At 40.0% G+C, this 14,732-nt stretch overlaps 1 protein-coding gene across 2 annotated transcripts in view; it reads right to left on the minus strand.

Moving 5' to 3' along the window:
* The window catches only part of DOK6 (docking protein 6), a 409,224-nt gene that overhangs the window by 54,894 nt on the left and 339,598 nt on the right, over window positions 1-14,732 (minus strand). Inside the window, exon 8 of one of the 2 annotated variants that reach the window (XM_005281485.5) lies at window positions 7,820-7,893. The exons of the other annotated variant lie outside the window; for it this stretch is intronic. Coding sequence (XP_005281542.1) covers window positions 7,820-7,893 — 74 coding nt within the window. The remainder of the gene's footprint in view (window positions 1-7,819; window positions 7,894-14,732) is intronic. 2 annotated transcript variants of the gene reach the window in all.

Here is a 14,732-nt window from a genome sequence, read left to right on the forward strand (position 1 = left end):
AATATTACGTTAAAAGTTATTACTAATAATTTTAGCAAATAGGAAAAGAAAATGATGAAAAGGTAGTTCTTGCCAAATATAATCTGGGAAGTTAGTTACCATATGTATGCCTCATGGGAAAATAATGCTATAAAACAGATCAGCATCACACAGGAGACAACCTGTTTATATATTAAACCACCTTGGAAAGCGTAAAAATGTCTGTATAGTTTATGAAAGTCATTATATTCATAAAAAAGTACTGAAGCTAAGTCACCCAATTGTCTGCTATCAATTCAATGAGCTGTTTTATAGGTGAAAGATTAAAATATACTTTAGAAATTGAGCTTATTAATCCCTCAGCCTTTCTATAAATATTATTGATGACCGTTTAATTCTTGGCTTATGTTGCCAGCTCATGCTTTTCTAAAGGATATGACAAGCCAATATTACCCTTGGAGAGTTGCTCATACCTATAATGCCATAGTCCATGTCGCAGTGTCATTAGTGCCAATACAAACCATCACCCATGGATCCTTTCCCATCAACTTCAGAAACCTATCCAATCTTAGAGTGACATCTCATGTCTTGGCTACAGAAAGGCAGCACACCCTCCTGTTGTCCATCTGTCCCTTGCAGAATGTTCTTTCAATTCGTCTGAGTGTCGAGTATCCAGCAAGGACTGTCTGTCTTCCTTGGATGGTTGGAGAACTCTTTGCAGGCAAGCTTGATTTTCTTACAGGTTGGACCAAGATGCTATCTACATGTCTGTCCCATATATCCCTTGGATCTGTTGGAACCTGAGTAGTAACTTCCATAGTTTCCGCACTGAGGAGTTGGTATTGATTTGAAACTTCTAGCAGTGTGGAATTCCTCCTGCTTCTTTTCTCTCTGGTGGTTACAGCCTGCCTATCCTGACCTGTCTCCAGCCATGACCTCTTGCCTGTGGTGTTTACAAACCACCAGATCTCCTCTCTGACTTCCTCTCCAATTCCTTGTTGGCCAGTTCCATTCTTCCTTGAATTTGGAATACTGGTGTTTCCCAACCCTGGCTGTCTAGGAGCTCCCCAGCTTCTCTGGTTCTCAGTAGTGTCTCAATGTGCCCCTTCAATTCAAGAATCTTTCCCTCCAGCCACTAACTTGCACTTCATGCAAAGGAAATTCCTTTTGGTTTCAGGCAGGAGAGAGAACATGGCACATCCATTGCAGACCACTGCCACTGTTCCATTGCTGGACATCTTGACACCACACATAACGCAGAATCTGGAAGGAAAGCCTGTCACACTCCCTCTGAAACTCTCCTGTTAGCTGCCTCTGTGCGTGACTCTTTAAGGAAACTATTACATTAAATAACCTACCTTCTATAGGTCATACCGATGAAACATCACAAATTGTCCATGGTCAGTAACTACAAAGCAAGCCTGGGAGACAGTTTATAGATCCATTGAGATCAACAGTCAAATAGAGGTGAAATTAACTCATTTCCTTCTTGCTTCTAAAATACTGCCCTAAAAGCCAGAACTAAAAATCTTTTTTCTATTAGCCATGAAAATAATCTAAGTGCTCAAAAGAAGCTTGAACTCTGCAAATGGGTCACTGATGAGTATGGAAGCAAGATTGATTACTTGCTTTTTGAAAACTCATCTTTACAAGAAAGAACTGAGAGCTTTTCAATTATTGCCAATTTGCTTTAGTCTTTTGGAAGCAGCCAGAAATTTTCCTGAAAATGATGGAACTGGAATTTCATATTTATGCAGTTGTTAATGGTAAAAAATTTGCCTGAGGAACTCACATACAAAAGATCTTTGTATGGTAATACTTTCAGAATCAAACTATTTAACGCCTATGTTGGTTAATGACCAATATTTTCAGTAATCATTCAGCACAGTCTCAAATACAGGATGAGAGAGAACAAAGATGATGATGATGATAGACAGGAATTATTTACAGTACATTGCCTACTTATCATTGGGCAAAATTTTAACTTTGGAGGTGAGCAGGCAGTTCCCAATAATTTCTGTGGGAACAATCCACCTTCTTTCAGAGGGCAGAAACTGGCCCATATTCTGTACCTGTACAATGATCTTATTTTACAGCGTATTCCTTCAGAGAACAACTTCATCTGCTTAAGTATAATGGGGGAAAGAAACTAGTGGCAAGAGATTTCTTAGAAAGGTTAGTGGGAGAGAAGAAAGCTATACCAGAAATCCAACAGCAGGTTGTTCATAAAGATTTTGAACAATATATTCCAGGCTTTAAAGGAGATAACTCACACATACAAACAAAAAAGTTTAAAAGCAGGAGGTTCTTGGAACAATCAGCACTATTTTGTAAAGCCTTTGCCCTCTCCTTTGTCTACCCTACCCTGTGAAGGGTTGAGAGCCTCCTGCAAGGTATTAACAGAGACATGAGTAGGGTGCATCGGGGTGACCTCTCTGGGCCCCCCACTTTGGGGGGCCCCCCGGGCCAGTGCAATTGGCTGGCATGGTCGGTCCCAGAAGAGATGAATCCATCACTTCCACCCTGGGCCCTGTACCCCCGTAGGGACGGCCCTGGGTATTAAGCACCTTCAACTCCCACTGACGTTGGGAGCTAGGTGCCTAAATACCTTTGAAGATCTGGGTCTTACCCTCTTTTCAGGATCAGGCCCTTAGTGAATATATAGGGACAGACCCTTAGCTGATGTGAATCATATAGCTCCATCAACTTTGCTGGTGTAATACTGATATACAACTGCTGGGGGTCTAGTACACAGGGTTTGGTTTTACAAATTATATTTCAAACACTTACTGAAAAATACTTAATGTTTACTACCAACCTTGATAAATAATGCAACCTGAAGTCTTGGTTACGGTATCCTTAAACAGAGCACCTTCCAGCTGATCAGCTCAGTTCTCATAAACAGTCTAAGTTAGCAACTAATTGCATCTTAAGTCTATACTGTTTTCTTGTTATAACAATGTACTAGGGCAAAAAAATGGCAGTAACTAGGAAGCTTTAAAACTGGGACTTATTCCATACATCAAAGGGAGCACAAGCAACTACCATAAGAACTTTTAAAACAAGAACCTGTTACATCTAAGGTCTGTATTAATATCCCCGCAGTGAGTACTCTTTCTGTAAAAAGGCAAGTAAGTACACATTTTAAAATAACTATTCAAATGAAGATACACAACTACTGAGCTTAACAATGTTCAGTAAGATTATTCAACAGAACGGACTTTCTTCCCTGTCTCTATATTCTTTACACTCAGAACAAGTCCTACTCACAAGAGTATGATGGCTGCACTGTTTACCTTTCTAATGGCAAAGTCCTGTCAAAGGTACTTATATTTCAAATATTAACAATTAAAAGGTGCCAAGTTATTATAATTCTCTTTCACTCTGGGCATCCACATCAGGAAACTTGCTTATAATCATTGTGACTAAAGTTGTGCATTGCCACTAGAAATCAGACTCCTGACTACAGCGGGGCAGGAAATGTGGCCTTTGCAGCTTCATGAGACACTGCACTAAGTATGTACCACATATTTTGGAAGTGACAGAATTTTCCATTTAGCTGCAATGCCAAATTATCAATTTTGTTTCAAAGCATAGCATGGCACACGTCCCAAGCAAAACAGAAACCAATCTGCAAGGTAAAGAAATGTTACAGCTATTAGACTATTTAATGAGGTTTAATTGACAAATTATTATTTGGAGGTTTAACTAAATAAACCGTATGTATGGAAGCATATAGCATATAGTATACAAATAATAAGAACTGAAATATAACCAAGCATATTTATGATAAGGTGCACATGCTTCTGTGGAATAAGGGTGAAATATGAATCTTTTTAGCATGCATGAACAGACAGGGCCAGACAGAGGAGTCCCACCAATTTAGAACAGCTGAGGATCTGGCCCTCATTTGGTCGTGCCACATTACTGAAAAAAATCAGATTTAGTGCTTGCCAAATATCTTCATTTCTAAGAAGCATCAGTAATGGGCACTTATGGCCAGTGAAAAATGAACTTGAGCGGGAGAATGAAAATAGGCAATGGGAAATGTTTTTAAAAGGTATATGCCATAAAATAAACACCACACAAAATGGGTAGATCGGGTCTGACGCTACAAAGTTTTGTTGGAGATGTCAAAATTATGTCAGTAATGTTATTGACATGCTTTGGGATTGTAAAGCCACAAAAAGGATATTTGGAAAAGGCAATGGGGAGTTTACGGCTAATCTTACTGTACATTAAATGATACTTCTGATCCAAAGAACTTTTAACTGAGGAAGGCAATCTGGATGCCAGGTGGATTAAGATGGCAAATAGAATAATTAAGAATCTGAAAATACAGTGCACCACCAACTGAAGTAGAATGCCTGGTGGCTAACCTACCTTACTCATGGCATTTCTTGAAGGAGCTATTTTGAAAATATAGAATAGGGGAGATTTAAGATATGTCTACACTTGGAGATGGAGGTTGATTCCCAGCTTGTATAGATATGCTCAAGTTAGCTCTCATCAAGCCAGCACACTAAAAATAGTAGTGTAGCTGCAGTACCAGAGGCAGAGGTGATAGGCAGAACAGGCTAGCTGACCTGAGTATAAACCTGACCAGACCCCATGGGTACGTACTTAGGGTGGCTAGCCCATGCCTCCACGCACTGCTGCTGATGCTACCATGGCTACACTACTATTTTTAGCACACTAGCTTGATGAGTATGTCTACTCAAGCTGGGAATCACATCCTCAGCTGCAAGTGCAGACACAGCCTCAGTACATATGGAAACAATGTATGGGTTATATCAATGAATTTGGAATTAATACATGAAAATATGCAATACTGTATTTGTTGGAATGATTATTATATAGTGAAGGTGCCTCCCACCTTCAAGTCATATTTTATTTTGTTCTGCATTTTATGATTTTGTTTTGTTCTTTGTGTGGGCTTAGAGAGTGAGATAATAACTGGGTTGTGAAGTATCTGGGGGATGACTAATAAATATCTCTTAGTCGTATGCTCTATTTGTTGTTAACAATCGTGGCAAAAACTCAATATTGAAAAAGAGCTGAAACAATCAAACATGTCAATCTTGAAAAGACTTTTTTTTTTTTGGAGGAAGAAAACGAATGAGCGCGCGCGCGCACACACACACACACACACACACACACACTTACATACTGAAAAAAATATTCTACACTTATTTTCAATAAAATTCTACTAACGAAGAGATACCATTTGACTCTCTAAAAGCCATGGTTTCACACAGTCATATCAAGCAGCTGCCAATCCATATTCAGTTTGTGTGTGTATTCCTGCCTGGTTGTCTAAGGACAGCACTCTGCTGCTAGATGAGAGACACAATAACATTTGTGGGTTTGGCCACTTGCCTCTTGTGTCTCTGAAAGCCGGGAATGCTGTGCGAATGGTTAGAAGATGAGTCATATTTCACCTTTAATAGTGACATCTGTTTACTCTTCTAGGGTCAGCACAGACATGATCCAAAGCAATCTCTGTCTATCATTTCTGGATGAAAAAAATGCAGCAGCAGGCCAACGTGCAGGGAGGTACAAGCCTTAGATATCCCACTGACTAAAGCTGTTTTCAGGGAGATAAGGGGATGATCAGTTCCCGACCGCCTAAGACTGACTATTGCATTACTGACACTCTGTGCAATGTCATGTACTCCACTCTGTGGGTATTAACTTAAACTGCAACAATGTGGGTTTGGGGCAATTTCATGCTGGGTAATGGTACTGGGAAAAGGGCCATTTCCAAGTGTCTGTGATGATATTCTCAGTCAATTCATTGCCTACACTGTAGCTGCAATATTAAAAATCATTCCCCTTCATTTAAGGGTTCTATCATCCTAAACAGTCAAGAGAATACATCCTTATCAGGGAAAAGGCACTTAAATCTGTATATAAAAATTATACAAAGAGACACATTTCTATCAAAATAGAGATCAACTTCGGTCAAAGGCTCTGACTCATGTGTTTCAATGCACAAATAATCAAAAGTGACAAATACTACTAATGTTGAAAAAATATATGAATATGATATACTATAAAAGGGATAGGTTCTCAGCTGGTGTAAATCTGTATAGGTCCTTTAAATCAAGTGAGCTATGTCAATATGTATCAGCTGAGATCTGACCCCTTCTATATGAATAACAACACTTTTCTCTCTGAGTTGGTTGAGAGAGAAAATCTGATTTTTTTTATTCTAATAATTTAAGTAAGAAAGATGAATAAGCACCCTACAGACATGACAGTGCTGCCATTTAAATGCTATCAGTGTTTTATCTTCTCACAACAGTATTACATTGGTATAATTACATTCAAGTCAATGGAGTTATTCCTGATTTACAACAGGGTAAGCAAGAGGAGAATCATGCCATAGAGCAGTGGTTCCCAAACTTGATCCGCTGCTTGTGCAGGGAAAGCCCCTGGTGGGCCGGGCCGGTTTGTTTACCTGCCACATCCACAAGTTCAGCCGATCGCGGCTCCCAGTGGCCACAGTTCGCTGCTCCAGGCCAATGGGAGCTGCTGGAAGTGGTGGCCAGTACATCCCTCAGCCTGTGCCACTTCCCGCAGCCCCCATTGGCCTGGAGCAGCGAACCGCGGCCACTGGGAGCCGTGATCGGCTGGACCTGCGGATATGGCAGGTAAACAAACCGGCCCGGCCCGCCACGGGCTTTCCCTGCACAAGCGGTGGAACAAGTTTGGGAACCACTGCCATAGAGGATGACTGCTTAAATACTCTTCCCATTTAAGATTTTAACATACGGTAAACACCATTGCAAAAATTATGGCCTAGATCTTCAGCTTCGGATGAGAATCATGTGGATAGTTGGAGTATGCAAAAAGGTCTTTAAGCCATCTTTACACTATCCTAGTCCTTGGATATCTGTGTGCAAGTCCATTCCTCCAGCATAAATTAGAGAAGCCTAATGATTACCAGACCCAGGGTCATCCAGGGATCACTGGAGTACAGAGAATCCCCAGATACATCCCCCTTTCCCTGGAAAATACTCCCTACAGTGGCTGCAGGAAGGAAAGTGGTGTACAAGCCATTATGTTGTCTCTGAGCCACAACAGAATCCTCCTATACTGGGAGAGGTAGCTCCCATGGTTATGCTTTAGAGTCTCTTGACATCAGTGGTGAAAGGCAAAGCAGCGACACTGTAATTGAAATTCAGACACAGGTATCCAGAGCACCCACAGTGCTTGTCCTCCTCAGAAGCCATTAGCTAACTTCAGGTTGTCTTCAACAATATATGATGTTAAAGGAAAACAAGGATCTTCAGAAACAGATAGATGAGCAAGCAGAACAAGAGATTGACAAAAATGCACAGGATTGATCAAATAAAAGTGTTTCTATTAAGGCACAAAAAGGATGAAAAGCTGCTGAGCTATTTCTCAGAATTAAATACCTATTCTGATGAGTGGAGAGTAATGAGACAGTTGACGAGAGCGAATGAAACGCATTTCCATTTCCTAACCCCAAACTGCTCAGCTTACTTATGGTAAAACAGCTATAACATCAATGATGTTAGGACTGTCATCTTACAAATAAAAGTCCTGCAAAACTGCTGAGACACTGATGAACAAAACAATGGCAGTAATGGAGAAAACAAGCAGCCAAAGCCTGTCAGTAATCATCCAATCAAACGCACACTGCATGTACAGTAATTATGATGAGAGCATGCTTTTTCAAATTGAAGTTCATGCTTTGGCATTTATGTAAACAGGCTTTGAATTCCATTTTCAGCACCCACATTGTTCATGATCATTCTCAGAGGCTGAGATTTGGGTTGATGATGAGTGGAAATAGAAAAGCATATTGTACCTGCATCCCTGGTTTGATATCATCAGTCCGTGACCAAGAAACCAGGAAATCTGACGACTCTCCCATTAGACATCCTAATGTAGTACACAGAAATCTTATTTAAAAGCAAGCATCATTTGTGTTTATTCAAAAATGTAGGCACATTTATGGAAAATGAGCTGCCATTCTGTCACATTTATGTATGCGTTCAGGAAGAAAATATTGCATTATTTTTATATGTTTGAATACACATGCAGAAAAGTAGCAAAATGAGGTCAAATATGTAGGTATGCTTGATGGGGTTTTCTTTAACTTGCATGAAAGGTCATCATAACTATTCATGGAAACAATAGAACTTGTACACATTAGCATAAGGTAGAGGGTAAAACTGATATCTTTTGATTAATATAATACAAGAACAATGAGCAATGTTGTGAGCATGAGGATATCTTTATTTTCTTAAGAAACCACAACCAATAAAAAAAGTATATAAAACACACTAATTACAGATGTCAGCTCTTATTAGTCAGTCTTTGTTTCTTGATCAGTTTGGACTGGTTACAGGGTGGTGATTCATGACCTGGCTTTGCACCTGCACAGAGGAATAAAGAGCCCCCTTACTCACCCGCATAGCTATCTGCATTGCCAAATCCTGCAAAGGGTGGAAGGAAAGCAGAGAGTGGCAGACTGCTTCTTCCTCTCCCTGGATGGAGAGTGGACAGTCAGAGAAAGACATTGAGTGGAGCTTGGCTCCACCCCACAAATGCAATGGTGGTAGTACACTGGTCTAGCAAAAGAGCTGGTACAGATTAATTCCCTCACCAAGGAAGAAGCTGGCACTCAATTGTGACTGCCCCTTGGGCTGGATTGAAAGGTGGTAATCCAGCCCACTGTTAGTAAAATGACCACACTTGATGAGACAACAGAGCTTTTGCTGTAAACATACCCGTCGTTGCTATGTTACTTATCAAATGCATTACTTGACAAAATATCATCAAAATGCAATCTCCAATTTCCACCATACTCATAGGGACATACACAAAAGAATTTAAAAATCAAAATCAAGTGATTAAAAGAACAAAAAACCCAGCCCAACCAAAAACAGTAAAAACACTTTCAATTTCATCTACTCCTCCAAGCTTGAATCCTTTGCTTCCCTCAATCAGCAGTTTCTTTCTCTACAGAGCACTCAGCCCAAAAAAGCTTGTCCCACCAAAAGTCACTAAAGTCCAATTCAAGATATCTTAAATAGCACAAAATTGTTGCTTATTAACTATAATAAACGGTTCTTTAATCTACACTCCAGGAATGATGCTCTCCGTGGTGTGTGGAACTTTAGGATGTTTCCTGTATTAGGAACATTGTATTTAGAGCTGGGCAAATAATGGATTTTTCAAAATGAAATGTTTCGGGTCAGTTCAACAAGCCAAAGTGAACATTTTGGGAACATCAAAACATTTTGGTTTGATTGAAAATGCTGAAATGAAATATTGTCATTTCTGAATTGAAATATTTTGGAATTATTTGTTCTATAAAAAATTGGAAGAAAATATGTTGAAATACCAAAATTTCCTGCTGGATGGAATTTCCTGCTGATTTTCACTCCATTTTACTTATGACAGTAGAGGTCACAGACATGCAACATTATTTGTGCAAAAAAAGAGTAATAGTAATAAAACAAACAAAAAATCCATAGTGGAATGTCTCAGAAAATGGCAGGTGTGAAATCTCTTTAAATGTTAAAATAATACAAGAGTCTCCTACTTTCATACTGTGAAATGCCACACATGTCTTTTTTTTTGGGGGGGGGGGGGAGAATCTATTTTTCCAGTGACCTAATTTAAAAATTCCAGCTATCTGATGATCTTTTTAAAAAATAATTAAAAAGTTGAGGTGATTTTCTGCTCATGTTGCCTTCCACCCCTCCCCTCAAAAGAAGCAGTCATGCCAGAACAGGAGGAAAAACACTAATAGGGAAATAAAGTAATTCAAAAATTATGTTCAGAGTTACACCTTTCAGGAACCTATACAAACTACTAAAGGCTTGTCTTCATTGCAACAGTTAGCTAGAGTTTCAAACATCATTGAACTCAAGACAGAGATTTTCATGTGTGGATAGGAGTCAAATTAGGGGCAACACACAAATTTTATCTTGAGCTAACACTATAGTGAAGACAAGCTCTAAGAGCAGCCACTACCACGAACTTCATTAGAACAGCCATCTGTCACTCAGTAGACAGAAAGGTTCAAAGATCTATGTAGCCCACATTAAAGAAACTAGTTAAAAATCCATCAGTTGCTTGATTTTTGAAGCACCCATTCAACAGAGAAACATTTTTGTTGCACTTCTTTTTTTATATATTCAAAATAACCTGAGAAATTGCTAACAGTTAATTACAGCTTAAGTAGTTTCACTAAGGTGACATTCATTGTGAGAAAGAGTATTGCCATCAGGCCTTAAATGAACACAGAACGTTCATATTTGACATCCTGATAACCTTTTAAATGCCTTACAGCTTTCTCCCTTGTTTTACATTCTCCACAACTTTTGGAACCTCAGGCCTCATCCAGAATGGTTCAGAATGAACAAAAACATGACTTCCCCTCACAGCCTGTCAATGCTGTTTCTTAATTAGCAGGAGCAGTCACTGTTGAGCAAAAATCTGGTCTTCCTTCCCCCAAACCAGTCTCTGTTGGACTTAAGAGTGAGAAACTTCTCCCACATGGCATTTACTCTTTCACTCAAGAAAAAGCTACTGACAGACTTAATTTTTATTAGGATACATACGTTTATTATACACCTTCCTGGCAAGTATTTTCAGGTGGAACTGCGCTGCAGAGGTTGGATCAGGGTCTGAACTTCCTCAAAGTTCTGGGGTCTTGCCTCAGGCCCAAATCTAAAACTACTTTAGAAGTTCTTTGTTTTTCCCAAGCATAAGGCCAGATTGTGTTTGAGGCACAATCTGGCACACTGGAGGAATTGGGTAACAGCCAGAATCCCCAAGAGGAAATAATTCAGCCATCATTATTCCTAGAAGATCCCATGTAACATAGGGACATAGCATCTATATCCTTCAAGAGGATCCAATATACTTTCCACCTCCATGTCCAGCCAACACAATTAGCCCTGGAATGAGGATGGACACATGGCTTTACCATCATACTGCAGAACCTTATCAACTTCAGGCATCAGGCACCCACAGGAGTAAAGGAGGGAGCAGGCATTGCATACCCCAATGGGTAGTCCTCTATCAGTGTCTGCATTTATGTGTCTTAATTTTTTTAATTACCACATGCTGCAAGTATCTATTCTTATTTAAACAAAAGATGAAGATAAGAAATGTATGCACACATTTGCTATACTATTCTTATAAAAGTTCTCCAACTCCAAAAGTGAGTCTCACACTTAATTAATGTTGCAAAACACTTACAGTCTTTATTTTTCATTTGTTCTAGCTATTTATTGAAAATATTGAAATAATATACACGTACATAATGCTATTTAATAGCAAATCTAAATCTAAAGCCATACTTATGTAATAATGGCATATGGATACAATACTGCATAGTAGGGTAAGTCTAGATTATTATTTTATTGCCACTTTTTCTGGTTTCTTATGGGTGCTATCATCTAGATGAAGAAAAGTATAATAAATCCCAAATCACAGGCATAGATTAAAACATCATCTTCAGTTCTTTTAACATGTCTAAAGGGAAAATAGAAGTTTAAGGTAACTAACAGAAGAAAGAGAAATGTGATGGCATTACCCTGTGAGAGCCAGGAAGTGAGATGTATCACAACTGACCTACAAACTTCTGAATCTAGAACAACGGAAAATCCCTCTACAAAATAACCCTATGTATTATCATAGGATATTCCACAGATACTTATACTTATGGTGCACATAGATCATGACATGTGCCAGAATGGGAGCCCTGTTATTCTTTGCATAGCACCATAAACCCATGGCAAAAAGCAAATCAAACAAAATAAGGGAACATATTGGAATTATGAGGGGCAGAGGTTGCAGAATCACTTCAACATAGAAAACTATTGTTTCCTTATGTGAGAATCAGGGAGTTATTGGATAGGTTGCGTGTGATAATTTCATAGAATGAAGAGGCTTAGAGAAATCGGGGATTTTGGTGTAAACACTAATTATAAAACAAAAGGGAATATTGAAGGTTTTCAGCTATCATGGTGATGAGGGCCATATAAAATAGATAAGAAAGTAATGGGAATTATTCTTCCAAAGAACCTGATTTTAAAACTCAATGGGAAATGGAAAACTGTAAAGATCTGGGGACCAGAACCTAGGGCAGCTGATGTTCCTACAGAGCCACCAGGAGGCCATGCATGGGCACAGACAGGAAGCACTGTGGAAAGTAGGTACCACAGGAAGTACTGCCCAAGAAACCCAGAGTGACCGCACCTTGCGGTCCTCTGGTTGGCCAAGCTCCCTATTTAACTCCAGGGGTTGCCCCAGGAAGTTGTCTTGGCAACCACATAGACTTTGGCCTTCTGCAATGACAGACTTTGTTTGATCTCCTGATCTCTGGTTTCCAATCCAAGCCTGATTCTGACCCTGACTCATGTCTCCCAATTCCAGTCTGGTACTATTTCTGATCTCCGACCCCAGCTTGATTCTGACCCTGACTCTTTCTTATGGGACCTAGCTCTTCTGATTTCTCCAACTCCTGCTCAGTGACTACAGTCCCTGCTGCGCAGACCTCAGTCCAGCTATGATCACTAGGCCAGACCGCCTATGCCCCTGTTCTTGACAAAAACAGCAAAACAAAAAACTTACTGGAAGTCTTGGGGAACAACCCCCGTATGTGAAGATTTAAATGATCAAACATTATATTTTAATATTTCCTGTACATACATCTTCATGAAATGGTTTTAGAAAAAAACTAATGAAAAATGCACAAAACTAACAATAGATTTTCAAAGCTTTCAAGAATAGGAGCAAAGCTACTGCATAAGATTAAGGAACCCACACACTATAATTTAATAACACTTTGAATAATGTGGATCTTCTGTATACTACTGTACATAGTTAGTGTCCCATTTCTGGTATCCTTTATTTAGACTTCCAGCTTTATGAGGCTTTTGTTTACCGATCTGCAAGTCCTGATTATAGATTCAGAAAAAAAAATGGCAAGGTGTCTCATCCAGCTGCTGGCAGACAGTGAAACACAACTGAATGTTCCAATTTATCTGCTGTAACATTTGATATCAATTGCATTGTTCAGGGATTGAAAGTAAATAGGAAAAGGAATTCTGCACTTAGTTGCTGTGAGTATGAACAAACAATGGAAATGCCAAAATGATGAATGTCCTGCAATTCTTTTTACATACTTTAATTTGCAGAAAGGCACAGAAGCACAAAGGATTAGTCTAAAGGAGGACTAAGCAGGATAATTCAAACAGCTCTAAGTACTTGAATATTCTCTGAATATTTGTAATGAGCTGCCAAGTAGCATTCCTTCTACTTTGTAAAGTCTGGGAATTTGTGTAGCTGAAATCATGTGAGTGTGACTTTGTCACTTTCTTAGAATTAAAACTTTTAACCTTCATGGGTTTAACTGGCACCAATACCAGCTTTGTTAGTACTGATAAGTGCTTTGCAGTATATTGAAAGAGGAGGGGAGCTCTCACCTCTCTAGCCCAGGAAATAGGGAGCCATGGGAGAGCCCTGCTTATCCAGGGCAAGGAGAGGAGGGGGAGCTCCCTGCTGCTTTGATCAGAGGAAGTGTAACCATGATCTCCCTGCTCCCCTTTACAGGGTATCCCCAGTATACATCTCCCCCTTATCCGTTGTTTCAGATATCCAGCGCTCATCAATAGAGGAACGTGTTCCGATTCACGTTGGTCCTGATCTGCATATCCATCGTTTGCACAAATCGTGACTGATGTGAATTGGAACAGGTTCCCCTATTGTACAGTACAGTGCTGTACTGTGTCAGCCCGCAGGGCCACTGATCAACTCCTCCCCATCCCTCTCAGCGCCTCCTGCCTGCCGCGATCAGCAGTTAAGCGGCATTCAGGAGCCATGCAGGGAAGGGGAAGGAGTGGGGATGAGGCGCTCAGAGGAGAGGGTGGAACTGGGTGGGAAGAGGCAAGGCATGGGTGGAGGAGGCAGGAAGAGGCGAGGCACGGGTGGAAGGGGGTGGGAAGAGGCGGGGCGGCCCTGAGTACAGTACTGTCCTGTAGCCATCATGAGTGCAAAACATGTTCAAAGTGTTAAGAGTGGGCCTGTGTCTAAGAGGCAACCTAACAGTGTAACATTCAAAGTGAAATTAGATGTTATAAAGCATATTGAAAGAGGTGAGTATGCAGCCGACATTGCTCATATTCTCAGTTTGCCTGCTTTGACAGTACGCTCAATTTTTAAGAGTGCTAATCAAATCCAATAAGTGCTAGAAGTGCTACAAGATTGTCATCAATGAAGATAACTAAACAGAGAAGCAGTACAATGGAGAAGATGGAATGTTTGCTGGCTGATTGAATTGATGACCTCCATGAAAAGAAAATGCCTGTGAGTTTAAGCTTGATTCAGGAGAAGGCCAAAAGTCTGTATAACGATTTAAAGAAAGAGAGGGAGCGAGCTCAAGAGCAGAATAAGAGACTTTGAATGCTAGTTGTGGGTGGTTCCAGAGATTTCAGAAGTGTGCCAATCTACATAATGTAAAACTCACAGGAGAAGTGGCTAGTGCAGCTGAAATGTTTCCTATGCAGCTAAACACAATTGTTTTGGAAGATGGATACTCTCCAAAACAAGTTTTTAACATAGATGAGACAGGCCTTTACAGGAAGAAGATGTCAACGATGACTTATATTTCTCATGATGAGAAGGCTGCTCCTGGATTCAGAGCCTCAAAAGACCTCTTAACTCTTCTGTTTGGGGGAAATGCAGAAGGCGATTAAAAG

This window comes from Chrysemys picta, chromosome 2 (assembly GCF_011386835.1).
Source record: "Chrysemys picta bellii isolate R12L10 chromosome 2, ASM1138683v2, whole genome shotgun sequence".
NCBI lineage: Eukaryota > Metazoa > Chordata > Testudines > Emydidae > Chrysemys > Chrysemys picta.